Genomic DNA, 20,207 nt, shown 5'->3' with positions numbered 1-20,207 from the left:
GACAGGACAACACCTCCAGTGCTCAAGAACATTTTTTGCTGTAGAATTTGCAGTCCTACAGCACCTGCATCCTTAACTCAAAAATTCTTCTACCTAGAAGCAATTCCCTGTTACAGTGTGTATCCAAGATCATGCTGATCTTGTTCCCACATCCTGTTCAGACTTCCCTGTAGAAATCCACCATCACGTCCTCTCACTTCTAACATTCTCTCCCTGGGCAGAACAGTGATGCTTCATGAAGTCTTTCTGATAACATTATTTAAATTTTCTGCAGTGGAGGGGTAAAGTCAGAGTACATTGACTAATTTGATTTTTTGAAATGTTTGGTTTTTTTTAAATGGAAACAAAATATAACCCTTCAGGTGTCCATACAAGTTGCACACCAAAAACTGCACCAGGCTGATCTATCAACTGAGAAAGATGCCATGACTAAAGATAATTAACATTTTTTTTTAAAAAAACATATTTTGTCCCTTTTGCAAAAAGGATGTTCAATATAAAGGCAAGTGGAAAAGAGTACATGAAAATTACTGCTTTCAAATTAAGCTTTAATAAGTATGATGTGTCAGGTCAGGGAGTTTGTGTAATGCCCATCTGTGAGCACTTGCTGGAAAGGACTAATAAGTAATCAAAAAGTGTAAGGGGAATGTTCAGTAAAGATAAGGCCATAGAAGAAAAGCTAAATTAGGTTTTCACATCACTGCTCAATATGGACAAACTTATGAAATAACTCACTGGAGGTGAACTGGGAGGTTTAAAACCAAAACTAAAAGGGATGCCCAAAGTGGGCAGGCACTGGGAAGAACTCTCACATTGCACTAGATGTTCAGCATAAAGACATCCCACACAGTAAAGCAGACCAAAAGACCACCAAAAATAAGTCTGAGGTGGATAAAGAGGAAGAATGAGAGAATACCAATTGTAGGAAAGCAGTTTTTAGAAAGTTCAAGTTATTTCTAAACCACTAAGCCAAAAAAAACCCTGCACAGACACAGCAACGTGTGGCAAAGCAAAAGAGCATCAGAGCAACATGAGAAAACAGACTAACAACTTTCAAACACTTCTGTCGTGTCTGAACTCCAACCAGCAACCAAGCCCCACGCAGCCCCCCGCTCCCCCAAACGGTGGGAGAGAATTAGAATGGCAAAAGTAAACTCATGCCTTGAGATAGAAGCAGCCTCATAACTGAAATAAAATAATAATAAATGAATAAATTACATTAAAAAGAAAAATAACAAAAAAAAATGCAAATGAAGTGATGCAAATGAAAAACAACTAAATAATGCCCAGCCAAATTCCTAAGAGTTTCTTTTAGCCAGCTTTCTCCCTAGTTATACGCTCTTATGGCATCGAATATCTGTTTGGTCAGTGGTGGGGGTCACCTGTTCCAGCTGTGTCCCCTTCCAGCTCCTTGTGCACCCCCAGCCTCCTCGCTGTCAGGGCAGCATGAGAAGCTGGAAAGTCCTTGACTAAGTGTAAACATTGCACAGTGACAACCAAATCAACATTATCCTCCCCCTGAATCCAATACACAGCACCGTACCAGCTACTAGGAAGAAAATTAACTCATCCAAAGCCTATGCATCCACAGAACCAAGAGGGCTGCCAAACTGTCCCAGGGACAATGCATGCTCAAGATACAGTAGCAAAGCCTAGAAGAAAACTTTTTAACCTTGTAGAGGGGTTTCAGGCAGTTTTCATGACAAAATACTTTAATGGAAGAGGCATGGTGAAGCATCTGTCTCAAATCCAAGTGTAAAAGAACTTGAAACAAAATGACTGGACAGATGGTATTAATCCAAGAGTTCTAAGGAAATTCAAGTGATGAAATGGCTGAACTTTGAACTGTACCTTATATTTTTTTCACTTAAAACTGTCCTAAATGCTAGATGAATGGAAGGTCACAAATACGACACTGATTTTTAGAGAACATTCAGTGGAGATGCAGAGAGCTTTGGACCAGGAATGTCCACAGGACAAGTTGGTGGGAGCCACAGTACAGCTGAGAGTTGCTGGACAAATGGCTAAACAGAACTTGTGATTTCACAAGAGGAAATCATGGTCCATAGAGCTGTAAATATTCTTTGAAGAAATCTGTGAACCTTAAGGTAAAGGAGATCAGATAGATTAGGTCTACTTGAGCTTTTCTGGTCTACTTCTCATAAAAGAAAGAAGTCACCATGGAAGATCTTGCATGAATAACAAGAGCTAACAGTGAAGATCTGCAAAGCCAGCCAGTGACAGAACAGTAAAACCAGCAGGTGAGATATGGTGTTAGTACAAATTGTATTACACGTTAATGTGTGCTCCCCTATCACATGTGAAGGGGGAAAAGCAGGCCTAACATTCAAGTTTTGGGTAATATTGGGGTAACATTGCATTAGTCTGCAGGAGATCCTGGAGCTGTAACAGATAATTCTGTGAAAACATAATGAATGTTTGCTAGACAAGCAAATAGCATGTTAGGTATTATCAGGTAAAAGAGTTACAAACAAAACACATATTCAGTATTGCCTTACCATTTTCCTAGAGGAATAGAAGGTTTCCTTTTTCTTGGGCGATCAAAGAACAAAACCTATTTATTGGTATTATTTTTCCAAAGCTAAACCTATGGTCTGGAAAACTGTAAATGTGCATGTGTGTGTGTGTGTCTTGATGAGAACAGCTACAGACCTGGGAACTGTATATATTCAGTGTATATAAGCTTTAAAACCCCTAGAACACTAATTAAATTGCAAAAGATTGTGGAGAGAAAATCAGGAAAATAATGAAATAGGAGTTTTACCTTTGATTAGCCAAGGATGTAGTTTACCATAGGCATCTGGTCTATAACATTGGTACATAATCTAGTACATATTGTTCAGTGATGGATTATTTGCTGATGATCCCACTTCACTTGCCTTAGCATAATTTTTCTGTTTGTTTTCTCATTTTGGCTTCTATTCCTTTACACATCCTGGAATATCTAAGTGTTTGGCCAGCAAGCTCTGCATTTCCAAAAATTGCTGGGCCTCTTGTATGGGCTGCATCACAGCCCATCTGCTTTTCCACGATCCTATTTGAATCCAGTGTCAAGAATCCCATAACAGAGCCCAGATGTTGAGCTCACTGCTGAATTCTCCAATGCACACACCCCTTCAGGGATGCATTAAGTCTCCTAATTGTGGAATAACATAAGATTCAGATCTACCTGACAAAAAAGATGCCTCCCTACACAAATTCCTCAAATTACTTAATTGTCACAGGCCAGCACAAATTAGTCAGTGAACCTGTACATTGCTTTGATTATCCCGACATCCTGAAATCAACTATCTCCCTTAACCTCGGTGTTGGAGAGGCTCATGATATTCCAGGACTGAATATCAAGTCAAACATCAGAAAAATCCTTATATTAGCAGATCCAGTGTTCCACCTTTAAGTTCTATGGCTATTGTCACTTTTTCCTGGCCCAAATATCTCATGGTAAAGTTTGTACCCTTAACTAAGCTCTTCAGCAGAGCTGGAATGATGATGTTTGTATGGACAAGACCGCAGCATTTTGAAAGGCCCTTTGAAAAATTAGTGGTTGTTGATGTTATTGTCAGGGCTGCTACCTTGAAACCAGCTCCTGGCTGGCTGAACTCTGCACTGACCCAGCACTGACTACCCCTTCAGGAATTAAGACCTTTAACAAGCCTTCATAATTCACCTATATCTCACTGATCTGTCACAGCAGAAGAGTGCACTGCAGAGCCAGCATGCCTCTTCAGAAACATTAAAACTTTTTGCATAAACCAGGTGGCATGTGACTAAAGTCTGCCTAGACTGAAGCAGCAGTTGGAGAACTATTTCTATACTATTAAATTGAAATGCCATCTCTAGTCAGACAGTGCTTGAGTTATAGAATGCCAGAAGCAGAGACAAGGTCAGACAAGTATCCTTGCAGCATCCTTTCACTCTGCCTTGCCCTCTTTGACCACAATGATCCTTCTGACCTCTGAGTGCTGTGCTACCTGGGCTTTTGATCTGATCTTGCATGTGCTTGGTGTTTTAATGTTACATTCAGTTCTTATTCTAATTCAAAATATTTTTCAGCTTGCCTATGATAATTCTGGAACATGGACACCATTTTTCTTATACTGACTTGGAAGATAATGGGATAATGTTACAGGAAAAAAAACCCAGGAGTGTTTCTTATCTCCAAATGGAAATGGCCCATTCAATATCACTTTATCCTCAAAAGCTTTAGTATCAATAGCAACCAGACCCCACTCTGCCACAGGGTTACAGAATTGTTTTCCTCATCAACACCTCACACCATCTTACCTTCTCTCCCAGATGGCAGGACAGACAGCTTTCCTTCCCATTGTCAGGTTGATTAGCTGTATCTCTAGAGGTTCCTTGGCACCTTCAGGACAGGCAGGACTTCAGTGCATTCCTCAGTGCAATCAAAAGAGCAGCATCAGTAGCAGCCTTCCAGAGCTGGGCATGCTTTTTCTCTTGGTCAGCTTTTCCCAAATCTCTGCTTCTTATGGACTCACAAGAATCTTCCAGAAGGCTTCTACTTTGATCCAGTTCTACTTTCTTCCACAGTTTCTGCTGTCTCAGAAATAAAAACACAAAACCTGCATTTGTGGCTGTCTGTTGGGCAATTGTGATGGCCTTGAGGGCTCGGGGTCTGCTGTGCAGAATGACACAGTGGGACCAAGTCCCTGGCTGTATGGAGGGGTGTTTCCACCAGCTTGCAGTGGGGTGTTTTCACCACCAGCCCTCAGAAATGCCAGTACCAGTTTCCATGGCTCTGGCCCAGCTGTTTCCCACAAGTGCTAATGCACTTCTCCCATGGCAGGTCTAACTCAGGGAACATGCACCCCCACACACAGATGATTCAGAAGACATTGTACCCAAAGACCTACTCCTGTCTAATGTCAGGGCTTCTAGAAAGATACTGCCCTACTTTATTTTCCTGGGGAAATCCTCCACAAATTTCAAGGGGAAAGGCTGTATTTTGATTCCTATTTCCACCTTAGTGCCTTCACGTGGTTGAGAAAGCCTGTTCCAAGCTGTGCTTCTTCATCTGAAGGCTGTAGTTTAACAGCAGTCTGGGCATGCTGCCTTCTTAGTTGACACACAGTGCCACCAGCAGCCCTTTCCAGGGAAGTAAAATATCATCTCGATTCATTTTCCCTTTGCCAGGGACGTTCAGCCAGAAGGCTGCTATTGCCATCACACTCATCTCAGGCATTAGTTTTTTTTTTTTTTTTTTTTTTTTTGTTTTTTTGTGTTTTGTTTTGTTTGGTAAGGAGACATTACTTTTGCACAAGAAACATCATTTGAATGTTAGATCACTGGAGGCTGATCTGCTTTCACACTGAATGACTGCATTCACAGAGCTGCTGGACACACCCAGCCCTGAGCCCTGCCTTAGCTGCACTCCACTTCAGAGAGGACATTGCTCCTGTCCCTAAAACAATTGTGTTTCTTTGATTAGTAAGAAAAAGTAAGGCTCTAACATGCAAACAAACCTTTTCATCTTGGTGTCTCAACAGCTCTAACTCCTCCTTACAGACTTGGATGCTTGTCACCTTCACTGACCTGTTGACTGAAGGAACAGGAATTTTTCATCAGTCTGTCCAGACCCATCAGCCACCACAGACCACTGCTTTGCTGGAGAGTCTCCATCCACACTGTTGATCAGAAAAGGCACAGAGAAGTCTAATGAGGTAAAAATCCCAAGGGTTGTGCAAACACTTGAAGTTTTAATATCACCAGGCCTCATGTTATGTGGTCATGGAGAACACTTCATTAGTTCCTCCATATAAAGAATCGTTCACATTTTTAAGATTTTAAGAAACAAAGGTTACTAACATTACCTGGGTTACTGGGATGTAAAATCCACATGAACACTTTTTCCTGCTTTTCTGGGCTCCACAGCAGTTCGAGGGTGCGATGAGCGGGACAGCTCACACCAGTGCACACACCCGAGGCAGCGGCGAGTGAGGCTCCCCACGACAGGAGGGACAAACTGGTTTCAGATTTCAGGGTCACTTACAGTTTATGCTTTGGGTTTTATTCAAAACCCAAGGGAGCCAAAATCTCCTACATTTTTTTGACAGCCTATCACTTTTTCTAACTAGATTCGTTCTATGTAGAGAGTCCTTTTACATAGTGCCAGCCAAGCTACACAATTTACAGATCCAACACTGCAGGAGTTCAGAGTAGGGTAAGTTAAGTAGTTCAGAGTAGGGTAAGTTGCAGGGTAAGTAAAGTCAACAGCCAGAGGACCAAATACTGGCAACCACTTCTGATGTTTCCTGAAAGCATATATATGTATACCCTGGAAGATAACCACGGACACTTCTCAGAGAATATCAGAATACTTGATGTTCTCATCAAAGTAAGCAGGGTAAGATTATGGAACACAGCAAGACCCAGTATTCTTATGCCTTTCACAGCAATGAGAACAACCAGGAACAGAAACATTGCCTATTTGTTTTCCCATATTTCTTTTCACCTATTACAGTTGATGGATCTAAGCACACCAGCAGGGAGCAAACAATACATGCTTTTACAGAAACAAAGTTTGTGTTCAAAAGTGTAGATAATTTCTTCTTCATGTTCTTAAGCTCTCCTTATGACCTTGCCTCCATAAATTCTTGCACAATTTGATATTTTTTAAAGTAAAAGGAAAATTGTGCTTTATATACAGCAAAATCTACCAAGAACCTTTTGTGTTTTTACAGGCAGTGGTATGTTTTTCTTGCAAGAAGACTCACAGATCAAGAGTTAAGCATAAAATTTTACCATCTCTGGCATGGTGTAATAGATCTCAAGTTTCTCGATGTAGTTTTAGATTTGGCTTTAGGAACTGCAGTTTGGAGGCAAATGGTATGGAGGAAGCAGGCAGTTGTGAAGGAGACTGACTGGCAGTAGGGAAAGAGAATGCACTGATTCTGGCAAGCCATCAGTGGGGACAGTGTCTTTGGTGCTTTGTCCTAAGTGTGCTGTAGGTTCTCCTGGTGCCAGGGTCTCTGGCAATAAAGAAAGATGTCCCCTCCTTCCTATCGATCCCTGTTTCCATACATAAAAGGGTGTTGCCTACATGAATAGTCTGTGATATAACTCCAGGGTTTTGTCAAAAGAGCTTTTTGAAATCTGAATACTGAAAAATGCACTGACTTGATATGGTTGGGAAGCAAGAATCCCATTTGTAAAAAAAGAATTTGTGTCTTTTGTGTCCTGATTTAATGACATCTTCCTTTGCTAAGGAATCTTCTCAGGAAAAAATAAAGTTTGATTGAAACATGTTTCTTGGAGGAAACATAAATGAACTGAGATAAGACACAGTAAAAACAATACAAACTAGACCTGGCCTTTGGTTCTACTCTCGAGTTAATTTCCTATGAGCATATTAAATCTACCTAATTATATCAGGGCAGGTGATACAAAATTCCAAATATTTCCATGTGGCAGTTCTCAGTGGGAATTTAAGTTTTCATTTCACTGGGAAAAAAACCTGAGTCCCCACAGATGCAACATAAGGTACCTAGATAAAACTCAAACCACATTTAATATTTGTAACATTGCAGTTTCCTAGATTTTGAGATATGGGGGTTTCTATAAAGATAATAATCCATTTTTACTCTGTAAAAGTATAGTAAAACGAAAAATTCAAATATTTTATTTACTTCACCTAAAAAACAAGCAACCCATGAGTAAGATATACATAGGTTTCCCAGATTTCTCCCTAATAAATTTTTTAAAGATTTATACAATTTCTACAGAAACATACAGTGTATCAAAATCTGCATAAATCAAATTTATAAAATATGTAGAAATGCATAGTGATTTTATCATCAACTTACAAAGCAAGAATATGGGAATTATTTTTTTCCAAGCCGGCTATAGTAGGAAAAAGTCATTACAGCAACAGCTTCTTATGATCTCATGTTTTGTAAGGTTTCAGTCTCACATACAGATTCATATTCACATACAGCATCAGCTTTCAATGAATTGCACATAATACCCATTTAAAATGCACACCTGCACAATCTATGTGCCACCATTCTTTCTCTTATGCATAGTTGTATGATTAAATTAATCTACCCAACACACAAATGGAGTCAGTTTTCACACACACAAGGAACAAGTACCAGCACAAAACCTTATTTTCCTTTTTTTTTCCAGTTTCTCCCTCCTTTATTTTCTATTTTTCATAGCTCTGAAAGGATAGATGAAAAGTTTAAAGAAACTAGGAGAGATCCCAAACTAATAGATCAGTGCTGACAGCCCTACAAAGATCCAACTCTGTCACCAAATATGATACATAACCCTTGTTAACATCAATGGAAGCTGCATGCAATGCTATTCTAGACTTCAGGGAAGTATTTAGTCATACTTAATTGTGTGACGTGTTATAGAGACAACAGTTATGGAATCAGTACGCTGATGTCAACATTTAAGTTACAAAATCTGGACAAAAGAAGTTGAGGATAAGTCATTTCCTCTCCACCTCTCTATTTGTTCAGAGTCAATATTTATATTCCTAAGGGAGTTCACATCAACTCCTTTCCAGAACATCTTTATAAACAACTCCTTCACATTCTACTCTGTACATTATAGCACCAAGCAGCTGGTTTTTCGTGTTTGTAATCCCTCTGGAGAGGTTGTGAATGACAGAAATAACAAGAAAATTGGTACAAACAAGTGTGATTTCAGGATTTCCATTTCTCTTTTGGAATCTAAATCTGGCATCCAAACTGGCTGACAGATGTCCTTGTGATGAATTACACAAATGAATTAAGTAGCTGGATTTTTTTTCCTAATTCAAAGTTTTAGTTCACCTCTAAGTGAATTCCATTCAAAATAGCAGTACAAATGAAGTATTTGATTCTTTACAAGTTTTACATAATTGTGCAGCTTGTTTGTTGTTGTTGTTGTTGATTTTAATTATTCTTACGTAAGGCATGGTTTAAACAAACAAATTAGTGCTTATAAATTCTTAACTGGATTCGTGAGGGTGCTTACCTCCATCAAACTGTACCACATTAGCACTAAACTCGACTAAAGTCTTCCTTCCACCGTACCAAGCACTCAGTCGAAGCAGAGCAGCCAAATTGGCAACAGAAATTTGTCTTCATTAGCCAAAAAACAGTAATTACATAGGGTGGTACGGTTGGTCCCTACCCCTGGTGACAGCTCAGAGCAACCCACTGTAAATTTCCAACAAATGCTTTCCTTGTCAAAGAGAGAAATGAAAGAGGCACTAAATATGTTGAAATTCATCTTCCAAAAAAGCAGCATGATTGTGAGAGAAGGCCACCCTGGCTAATAACCTGTGGCAGTGCTTAGTAAGATGTAAAATTAAATAAAAATATACAACAGGTTGATAATCACCAAGTTCTATGAAAATCTGATTACTACAACCTTTTCAAGTGTGTGTAAAAAAACTGCCTTCAGACCCCTGAGTGTAATCCCAAAGAAGACGACAACGCTTTTAACTATGTTCCTATGAACCATAGCTAACAGCACATTAATTTACCAACATCTTGAAACAAAAAGATGTAAACATCTACAGAGTTTAAGGTAAAGCAGTTTTGTAAACATTAACTGCGGATGATAATGTTATTATTGTAATAATCACAGTTCCTCTATGTCCTTCATCCAAGCCAGGAGGCTCACAGCTGTACAAAGTTAATAACTGCAGCAGTTTTCAGGCTATTTTCAGTCCTGTACAAATGAATGCGTCAGTAGGTAGGTTTTGTCTGTCTACACACTAAGGATGTTGTTCATTTCCCATTTTTGTGTTGCTTTACTGGAGTCACACTCTGAAATGAAAACTTGATGGAGGACTTCGGAGCGATCCAAGCACTTCCCTGACGGAATGTGAGTAAATCTGTGCAGATTCTGAAAGACAAAACCACCAGGAAAACGTGTTGGGTTTTTGTGTTGGGTTTATTTCACTTGTTTGGGGTTTTTTTTTTAACATTTTCTTTACATCTGCAATATAGTTTTTTACAAAACAAGGTTTCAGATCAGTTTTACACTCATTTTACTATTTGTTAAACATAGCACTTTGCAGCCTTCATATTAAATCTTTGGTTCCTGTAGGTCCTCTTGAGATGCCTCCCGTTTCTCTTAGGCAACAAACTGCTAACAAAACGAGCAAAACTGTATCTAAAATGCTTCTAGCCTTTTCATCCATCCTGTAACCAAACTAGAAGATTAACTCTTGAGGAAAGCTCTATGAGGACTTCACTGGGCAGGTCCTCCTCCAGTCAGCCCTCACAGAAAACAAATGCACAACACCAATATTAACACCACAAGGGTAAAAAAAGTACTAACTTGGCTCCCTGTTTGGCTGGCAGAAGAAGGAGTAAAGAGTGTGAGAGTTAAGTCTGGCTTCTGGAGCAGCAGGAGGCTGCCCAAGGAAGTGCAAACCTATTGCACCAGGCACGTTCAGGCTGACTCTCGCACATCTGTCCCCTTCCACACCCACCCTGCTCCCATCTTCTGTGTTTGGTCTGTGGCTCCTCTCCTGCTTGCTGACCCCGTGTGCCAGAGGCAGCCCCGACTCGCTGACTGGCTGTATCCAGTGTGGAGGGGAAGGCAGCAGAAGCAAGCCCATGGCACTGCAGGGCTGGGGCTCTGCAGCCCTGCCCTGTGCACACACACACCCCAAGCATGGGGACCCTCTCCATCACCCCCACACACGTGTGCACAGCCAAATGTTGGTTCAGATCAATACTTGGCTCCTGCTGTGTGGCCAGATATGGGGGCCGTCTAGTTGGAGAGAAAAATGGATGTCTAAACAAAAGCAACAGGCTGACCACAACCAGCCCTGTTCTCCATGTTTGCTTACAGGCACTGAAGCCCTCAGTGTAACCCCTCAGTGTAAGCCTCAGTGTAACTCCTCAGTGCTCAAGCAGCACATGTTACACCTACCAAACTGGCACACTGTTTGTTTCAGAGAAAGCCAACAGACAACCAGAAAAAATCTCCTTGCAGCCTTAATTTACACAAGGCCACAACATTTTTCAGCAGTCCATAAGTGTCTCATTCCTTACACCTTTGCTTAGAAGAAACACTTATACCCACTGTACTGCACAGCAGTGTGCCTAATTCCCAGTATTTGGTTGCACACCCTTGGTGGTCCTTTCATTCTCACCCTCCCTTTTTTTCCTTCTAGAAGCCAGTCAGTGTTTTGTTCTACAGCCCAGTCTGTGCTTACTGGGCTTCCTCATAACTTGTGGTAATGAGCAAACAATTACACAACTGATGCTAGTGTAGAGGAAATGGATCTTGCATAAATGAAATTCTTAGAGAGAAGCCAAGTAACATGCTGGGACACACTAGAAAAGCTGAAGAGTTAAAAACAGCTATGTATTATTCTGCTGAAATATTAAAGCTGAAGTTGGCACTTACCTGCCACTGCTTATTGATTTTTACATTTCAGGTTTAAAGAAATTTGTCTGTCTATCCAGCACAAGGAAGCTGAGCTGGATGGAAATGGCATTATGGTACCTGATATTTCCTAGCTCTATGCAAACAGCAGAAAAAGTGGAGTAGCTTAAAGGATAACAAATAGATTTCACTGCACTCAACTGTGCATCTTTCAGACAAACAATAAAGAGTCCAGATAAGCAGCTAATGAATTAATAAATATGCAATATGCTAGCTCTATAAGCAGAAGAAAAAATGACATTGAATAGTTTCTTAGACGTAGAACCAAGTTATATGTTGCTATATCCAAGGAAAACGTCCCCCCTAGACTATTCAGTCTGATTTTCTTAAGAGACAAGCAGAAATAGAAACGTAGGCATGCTTTAAGCAACACTAACAAAACTTATATGAATAGAGGACTTACAGATGTAATGACTAAATAGACTGTAGCAGCCCTCACATGTATATCAGCCAACATTCCAAGTCCTTATTAAAAATTTATAGATTTTGCAATAGCACTAGAACAGCACCACACCCAGGATTAAGAACAGAGCGTGTTATTGTTACTAGAGAATGCCTAACGAACAGTAAGTGAAATACTGAAGAAGACAAAGACAACACAAAAAGGCAGAGTAATCTTGCATTTACCTGCTTCTATGTAGGCTTAAAAATATCTTTTTTTATGAGAAACACTTCATTTAGACGGCCTAAAATGAGACCTAATACTGACTCTAGCTTCTAAATGCACTCCAGCATTTAAGCCATCTTCTCACAGCATATATGAAATAAAGAGACCTTCTTGATATAGAGCATAGAAGTAGAGAGGATGATGGCACTAAAAGCTTGTATAAAGTCTGTCACTAGTAGTGGACATGCTCTTTGCTTCCTCTGAGACACAGGCTAACTCCTAATGTCTCTGTGGCAACAAATGTAGCCTCATGGAGCTCTCCTTAAAGATTTTGCTACAGAACACAGCAACTAGATTCACCAAATGAAAAGATCTTTCACTAGAGGAAGTTTTTCTAGCAACCATGTATTTCTGAGAATGTACCATTAAAAATTTACTAGATTCAGTTAACCTTATAACAGATCTTTAATTTCAGATATACATAAAACAATTTATAAAGCTGAAAAAACCAGTATGAAATCTAAAAATTATTTATATCTGTTGCATACCTTGAAGAATTGCCACTCCTTGAATTCATTCTGATTACAGTGTGTAATCATAATTTTGGATCCATCTGGTCCTTTAGTTAAGCACTGATCGTACTGCATGAGTTGATTGGCTTCATTGATTCGGAAAAGCTAACAGAAAAGAAAAAGCCATTTTCATAACAGTTGACTCAATGAGCATTTTATAAACATTGCAAATACAATGAAATTGCAACATTCAAAACATTTTCTGCTTTCATTACACCTGTCTTTCAGGAGGGCTCCTTATTTTGCATAACACACTTTTATCACAAATTTTTTTTTTATCACAATACTAAATTTCATGGTTAACTTTCATGTAGGACTTAGAAAGCCAAGAAACTTAACCAGAAAGATAAAAATGGCAAAGGGAGTCCTATTCAGGAGACTTCTAAAAGTGTTTGATTACAAACCTTTGTACGATTTGATGGCCAAGCAACCCATTATCTTTATAAAAGCGTGGTAGCAAGTCCTTGATCCTGGACCGTAACTTCATGTGAAGGCACTAAAATTTTGGCATTTTACCCATGGAGGAAATCAATCTAATTCATCCAGATACAAAAAGATTATCCTAGCTACTTCTTACAGAATAATTGCTACAGGGTTTTTTGGGTAGCACATGCAGAAAAAGTAGTTTAGGGAAACTTCATTAAGTAACAGAATAAAATAGACATTTCCAGGGGCTACACTAAGAGCTAATCCAGACAGGATTTCTAAAAACATCATCCTAAATGCAATTTTATGATTGCCATGAAAAAAACTGCCTGGTTTATGTTTACATGGGCTTAAATAAGGACTTTAAATTCTGAAAAATTTTCCAACCAGAAAAGAAGACATAAAGACAGAACAGCATGTCTGTGTGGTAGTGTGGGCAGGTTTGTGAAGACACAGGTCAAACACAATAAAAGCTTGGATTGCAACCATCTAATAGTAATTGTGTTCTGGCAATTAATTTGTAAATGAAGCAGAGATAAATTTCTGCTCATTTTATTCTCTAATGTGGTGGAAGATGAATTACGGCACAGAAGTGTTTTATGCTTAGACCAAAACAACTTTGTTACATACTTGAGCCACAGTAAAGGTTTTTTCCTGAAGGATTAATTATTAAAGGTAAGTGGTGAATCAGGAGCAATGCTAAGAGATAAAGCAGTGATACTGTTGCTTCTTCATGTACCTGTTTCCCTGAAGAATGGATTATGAATTTGCCTTCAATTTCATACCATTTATGCTTGAAATGGTATTTTCAGACTGCTGTAGTTTAGCAATATCAGTATGCTTACAGAAAACCTGAATTCCCACCTTTGTAGCTGGCACCTAGGGGAATTGATGTACAGGCTTAACAGAAAACCTGCCTGTTATCAATCCACAGCAAGCAATTCCCCTTCAGACTTGCCTCCAAGCTCCTTACCTGATTTCCTCCCATTCTGTGGCATGGCCCAAGCTCAACAAAGCCACCATTGGTGTGCCCCATGCTGTCGATGCAGTAAGAGGTTTCAAAGCCTCTAATCTGGAAAACAGGTTTTGCACTCAAGTTAGTCTCAAGGGAAAAATAAGTACTGAGGAATTCAGAAAATTCTCACTTATCTCTCAAACCAGAAACAGGTATCTGACAGAGATATTAGACAAACCTGTGTATGGAATTTAAGTACTGATGTTAACTGTTCTGGGAGATGGAGCTTCAACCTGCCCACGCTAATTTGCAGGCTCTTCCATGAGTCAGAGTATGCTGATAAAGCCAGAGTTGCAAAGCTCAATTACTAATTAACAACATCAAAATATAGGACTTCCAAGTATTTCAATTTATTCACTCTCCTATCAGAACATGTTCCATCTCCCAGGTCTTCATAAATAAGCTCAGGTAAGTAGCTCTCATTTTGCGGATGAAGAGAAACAAGATGCAGAGAAGTTATGCACAGCAGCAATTACCCACAGCCAGACACAGCCCAGTGACCCAGCTGCTCAGATGGACCTTCTGCAGCAGCAATTACACAGACGAAAAAAAAAAGGAAATAAAATTGATGAGGGGCAGGCATAGGCACAGGGATAAAGAACAGAAGTCCTGTCATAAAGCATGTCTCAACTGCTGATTATCTCACTCCCTTCTCAGAAGGGCCAACAAGCAGCCTTACAAAGACTTTATGACACAAATAACAAATTTTCCAGACCGATTTTCATTGCCAGAGCCTCTTTCCTCTTTGTAATGGTATAAAAAGTCTGAAGGACTAAGCTTAGACTCTTCCAGGGAATGTTAGGGAAGATGAACCCCATACTTTCATACCCTAGAGTGTGGAAATGCAATCAGTGTGGTGTTACAAATGGGGGGAGGGGGGACAGGACTTCTCAGGTGTAGGATAACTAGCAGCCTGTGAAGAAGAGTTGAAGAAAAATTCAGAGAAGTCTCTGAACTTAGAATTTTCCTGTTGCTTCACCAGACCTACTTGCTTTTATCAGGGATGATTTCCTGCAAGGTCGCCAGTATTATTTTATACTTTTCAGATGCTTTCACTTCGGTGAACAGCAATATTTAGTGTACCTTCCAAACCCTTTATGTAGATACCTGAGGAGGTCTAAAGCTCATATAGTAGCTGATGCTTTGTGCTAGCTTTTAGGTAAGAAATCAAGGTGGCATTGTTCATCTGGTCCATCAGACAAAAGATTATCTGTACCCCCTTTCACCACGCACATGCTCTGTGTCACTAATTCGAGCATTAAGAAATTAGAGATGACGCTTGCTTGGTGATAGGAGACAGCAGAGATCTGTATTTTCTAATGTGCTTTTGAAGTTGCAAAAGCATGTATCACATTCATCATATCTTAGGAAAGAAGGCTGCTAAATTTGGTGGGACACAGGAGTTCTCCTCAGCTAGCAAGATTTTCTTAATTTCCCTCAACAGTCTGCAAAAGTGAAATAAATAGGAGAGACAGAGCAAAGATATAATCAATTGCAGAGGGGGAAAAAAATCTGAAAGCAGGCAGGGGACTTGCAGTATGTGCTTGCCAAGGTGTGGGCTGAATGCCAGAATGAGACAGGCAGAGTTCAGTGAGGAGTCCTGCACCCACCTGTGATATGCCAACTTTCTCTGCCAACCACTTGAAAGTGCTGCATTTGCAACCACATTCTTAATTTAGTAAAGTCATAATTGTATACACTAATGCTGCAGACAATGGCTACAGAATCATATCAAATTATTACATGCAGGCAAGGGACTAGCTGAGGCTGTATGAGTACATCCCAGTCTAGCAAACACAGGCAGAATTCCACCTGGATTTCAAGATCTCTTCTCTAGGCCTTCACACAAAAGATATTTTCACCTAGTAAACTTCACCAATACTTCTATATGCAGTATTCAAATGACTTCCTTTGGAGAAAACTTAAATTCTAATTACAGAAAAAAGTGCTTTGGGCAGGGTTAGACATAAATTATCTTTCAAAGACCTGTGGAACTAATTAAAAAATCCCACCTGCAAAAGTAGATACATTTTTTTTTCCTGGGTTACATCTTTACAGCTCTCTGGTTAGTATCCTATAGCTTAGTACAGAAGTAATCAAATAGCCTGCTCCCATGTCAAGTCACAATTGTTTCCCTTTGAATTCACAGTTTTTTAAAAAAAGCTCCTAAAATACATAGGTGTTATGTGCTGTACCCACCTCTCCCCAGTCCACGTTTTTGGGTGGTAAGGGGTAATATGAAGTTATATCATATGCTATTTCTTCCATAAACCACTTAAAACTTTTGCAGTTGTGATCTTCACGGAATTTTTTCAGCTCAGATATATCTCCATAGGGTAGCGCCTTTGTCTCGGGCCGGCTGGCGTAGAAGTAATCTTTGTATTCATCCCACCACACTTCTACAACTCTGACATAGTTCTGTGAAGAATAAACACACTGCTGTGACCTCAAAGCACACACAAACAGGCCAGAAGCAACTCCTTGTTAAAAATAGAAATTTAAGGATTTATCCTCTTAGGAAGTGACAGCACAGTATTATTATACAGCACTAATAATTTGCCACTATCAGCAGCCTATACAAGACACATGAATATTATTTTCAAGTGATAGTTTGGGACTGAAGCCAGCAAATTAAACTGGGCTGCTTAATGAGAGTGCAAAGTCTTTTTCTAAGATTAGAGATTGTTTATTTGAAAATAAACATTTTTCAGTTACAGATGCAATAAAATGTTGCATTTATTTGCTTCTGTCAGAACTGCAATTCATGGTTTCTATTCACCTTCAACAATTTTTTAATGAAGAGACTGATATGCATTCCACTAACAGGGAAAAAATTCAGTCTTAAATGGGTCAGCTACTTGGAGAAGGGGGAAAATTGGATAGCTCACTTGGTAACAAGCCTCTGCCTCACATCTTTCTTATTCTCTTTGATGGCTCCTATCTCTATGAACTGCACACATTCTAGATGCACACCTCACTTTGTCCAATTCTTCTAGTGTTACATTTGTTAAAACAGTCTTCAAAGATTTGACTGAAGGCACAAATTATTGTGACTTTAATCCATATCCGGCATAAATTGAACAAAGCTATAAAAGATGACATTTACTGTGAGGATAGGAGGGTGCCTGAAGAGAGGGAAAAGCTGCTTCTACATCCTGCCTTGTACAGAGAAGGAACTTAATATTTAAGAACACTCAGCAGTGCTCTTTATATTCAGTAAGCAGGCCAGCAGACTCACGTAAGGTATTAAGATATGCAATAAATATTTTTGACCAGCTTTTAAGAAGACTGAAATGATTTTTGTCACTTCAGACAAGGCAAACTAGCATCTTGCCTGCACTGAGCAATAGACCTGTCACTTGCTATCCTGCTGACCATTACTCTGTCCCTAACCCCAGATATGTCTCCCTGGGCTCCCTTGTACTGGTCCTAGTCCTTGTTTCATCAAAATGTTAATCAACTCACATTACTAATACAGGACTTTTTTGGGGAGTGTGGGGATGTGGGGGTGTGTATGCCAGGTTAGTTTTTACCATTCAGCTAGGCTGGGACGTTGCCTTTGGAACTAACTGTTAGGTTAGCTCAAGCCATACTCTATAACCCTACAGGTACTCATCTTAAGATCTTAAGATACTAAATCACTTTGGATGAAGTGCTCTCTAAACTGTTACTGATAATTTAAACACATTTATCTAAAACTGTTCTTATCTGAAATCAAAAACCACCTTCAAGGCTGCTTCAAAACTGTACCTTTAATGTAGGAGAAGACCCAACATAGACAGGGGGTGGATTTCCTTGCCAGCCCTGGAGACGATAGATGTGTCCAACACGAGAACAGGGAACAAACAGCAGTTTTCCCCCACACTGCCAGATCTACAAGTTAAAACAAAGGTATTATTAATATATATGCAAAAGAATTTAAGACAGACAAATAGATAATAAATTATGGAAGAAATTTCAGCTACATTTCTTACTATACTATCATATATTCACATATTTTTTGCTCCAGATATAAGCATAAAGAAAATAGGCCTTTGAAGTGAAAGATTTTCTGAGTACTCAGAAGGAGTACACTTTCAACTCAGCCAGGAAGTTACTCAACTAAAGCAATTTTTAAAAAGCTTTTTAAAAAAGTTGGGCATCTTATTCCATCACTGTTTTAGAACAGTAATGAACGAGTGCACAAAATCAGGAACTGGGTAATTTTTATTATGACAGTATTATTGCTATTTTGATTTTATTGAAGTAATTCACATGCCATCACTAAGATGGGTTTTGGTTAGATGTCCGTTCATATTTAAGTTTTTCTTACTAAAGATTAGTCAGAGATAAGGATGTGTTAGGTAACCCATTGCTCCAAGAAGAAACAGATATTTGACTGTAGTATCTGAAAATAAAAAAAATGAGCAAAATATATTACCATTCTGAAATTCCCTCACTCACACATATCTTTGGATAATTCCTTAATGGGGGAAAGAAAATATACTTAAATTGGAATTTAGTTGCTCATAGTTTGGAGAAGTTTAATTGTAGCACCAAATCCTAATTCAAGCTAACTTTGTCAATGTTTCAAATTTGTCTAAATTCCAGAATAAAATATGATTTACCAGTATTAGAAAAGATGAGCAGAGTATCTTACTTTCTTCATTGCATCATGATATTAATTTTCTTAAGTTTCATCAAAAAAGCTCCTGAGGTAAGCAAGGCCATTAATTTTATTTGCTATCTAGAAGTCAGCACTCAAGGCTGATAAATGTTTAGTTCTTCTGAAGATTGGTTGTGATCTACATGAAACCACTTTGGAGGTGTCTACACAATGAGCATTTCAATTACAGAACTACTGTAAGTAATTTCAGTCATGATTTTGATCTAAGCAAGATGGAGAATTATATGGATAAAGACCCCGTGTGCATAACATCCTCAATAAATACCTTTTGCATATGGATTTACAGCTGAGCAAGTGCACTCAGAGCTTTCCTCTAACTCATGAAGAGCTTTCCACTGTTATTGAGTAAAGAACTCAAGAGCAAAAGTAACTAGGGGAGCTCTGAATGTACTTTTTGTAAAATTCAGCAACGATTTTACAGATTGCTGTTGAGGATGTAAGACATCTTCACTTTGGTCTGTTAACTGGGACTGATTCCTGCTGTCTGCACTTGTGTCATTACAAATACTGAAGCTACAAGAAGCTAATGACGATCATTGTGCGTTTCCTGCAAACTGAAGAGCATGCATATGCCTAGGAGTGAAAGTAAAACCCTTCCCAGTGATTATGAATTATGCAGTCAGTATTTCAGTTATGAAGATTTCTCTTGTGAAGAAGTTCTTGAAATGCTGAAAAGCATATGAAGCAATTTTTCACTCACAAAAATGGCAGGCAGGAAGCAGATTACTTTTTGTTGCACCATTATATACTTTCCAAGTGCACATGCATAAGCTGAGGACTACTTGTTCTCTATCATTGCTTTCATTAGAAACAACATTTTTCTATACTCATGATGAGAACAGTCAGTTTCCTCACATCCAATTTGCCAGTTTCATAATGGATATTTGGGCAGTTAGGGGTGCAATCCTAAAGTGTTTACAAAATCTAGGTTATGCATCATTTGGATTTCAGCACGAAGCCACCTCTCTAAACACTCCTGTCCCAAAGTCCACAAGGAAACACTGAGGAGACACATCTCTGTCACATCTCCTCACACCAAAACTTGGGCTTCATGAGGAAGAGGTAGGTCTGTCTAAACTCCAAACAGAAGTATTTACAGGAAAAAAAATCTATTTAATGGAATTAGTTTTCAAATATTGGTGTTACCTTGTAAGAAATTTCAAAATTTTCACCACCCCAGATCTGAAGCCCTGGATCATAGAGACCCAGTTCAAAGAAGAAATCACGTTCAATGGCAAACAATCCACCAGCCATCGCAGGGGACCTGCAAAGAGGAAGACAGTGTAACTCCTTCTGCCAAAAGGATACAATACCACTCAGAGAAAGCTTTAGGGAAGAAACCAATTCAGCTAACATATAGTAAAGATCAGGTAAATGGCAACACACTGAAAAATCATAAAGCTTTGTCATCAGTTTGCAGCAATTTTCTGAAGTGGCATCTTTATAACTTTTAGTGAGGCCACAGTTTTTTATTATGTT

General features: G+C 39.1%; 1 protein-coding gene across 2 annotated transcripts in view; it reads right to left on the bottom strand.

The window, feature by feature from the left end:
- Positions 1–7,783: 7,783 nt before the first annotated feature.
- Positions 7,784–20,207, bottom strand: part of GALNT7 (polypeptide N-acetylgalactosaminyltransferase 7) — a 68,901-nt gene continuing 56,477 nt past the window's right edge. For both annotated transcript variants that reach the window (XM_041427995.1, XM_041427994.1), the window contains exons 7-12: positions 19,875–19,992; positions 17,813–17,935; positions 16,262–16,480; positions 14,021–14,119; positions 12,598–12,726; positions 7,784–9,885 (exon numbers count right to left, since the gene is read on the bottom strand). In XM_041427995.1, the coding sequence (XP_041283929.1) occupies positions 9,748–9,885; positions 12,598–12,726; positions 14,021–14,119; positions 16,262–16,480; positions 17,813–17,935; positions 19,875–19,992 (826 nt within the window). In that variant the 3' untranslated portion in view covers positions 7,784–9,747. The remainder of the gene's footprint in view (positions 9,886–12,597; positions 12,727–14,020; positions 14,120–16,261; positions 16,481–17,812; positions 17,936–19,874; positions 19,993–20,207) is intronic.

The sequence above is a fragment of the Onychostruthus taczanowskii genome, unplaced genomic scaffold (assembly GCF_017590055.1).
Source record: "Onychostruthus taczanowskii isolate IOZ18803 unplaced genomic scaffold, ASM1759005v1 scaffold12, whole genome shotgun sequence".
NCBI lineage: Eukaryota > Metazoa > Chordata > Aves > Passeriformes > Passeridae > Onychostruthus > Onychostruthus taczanowskii.
The sequence above is the reverse complement of the archived record's forward strand: the minus strand, read 5'-3'. Positions and strand labels throughout refer to the sequence as shown.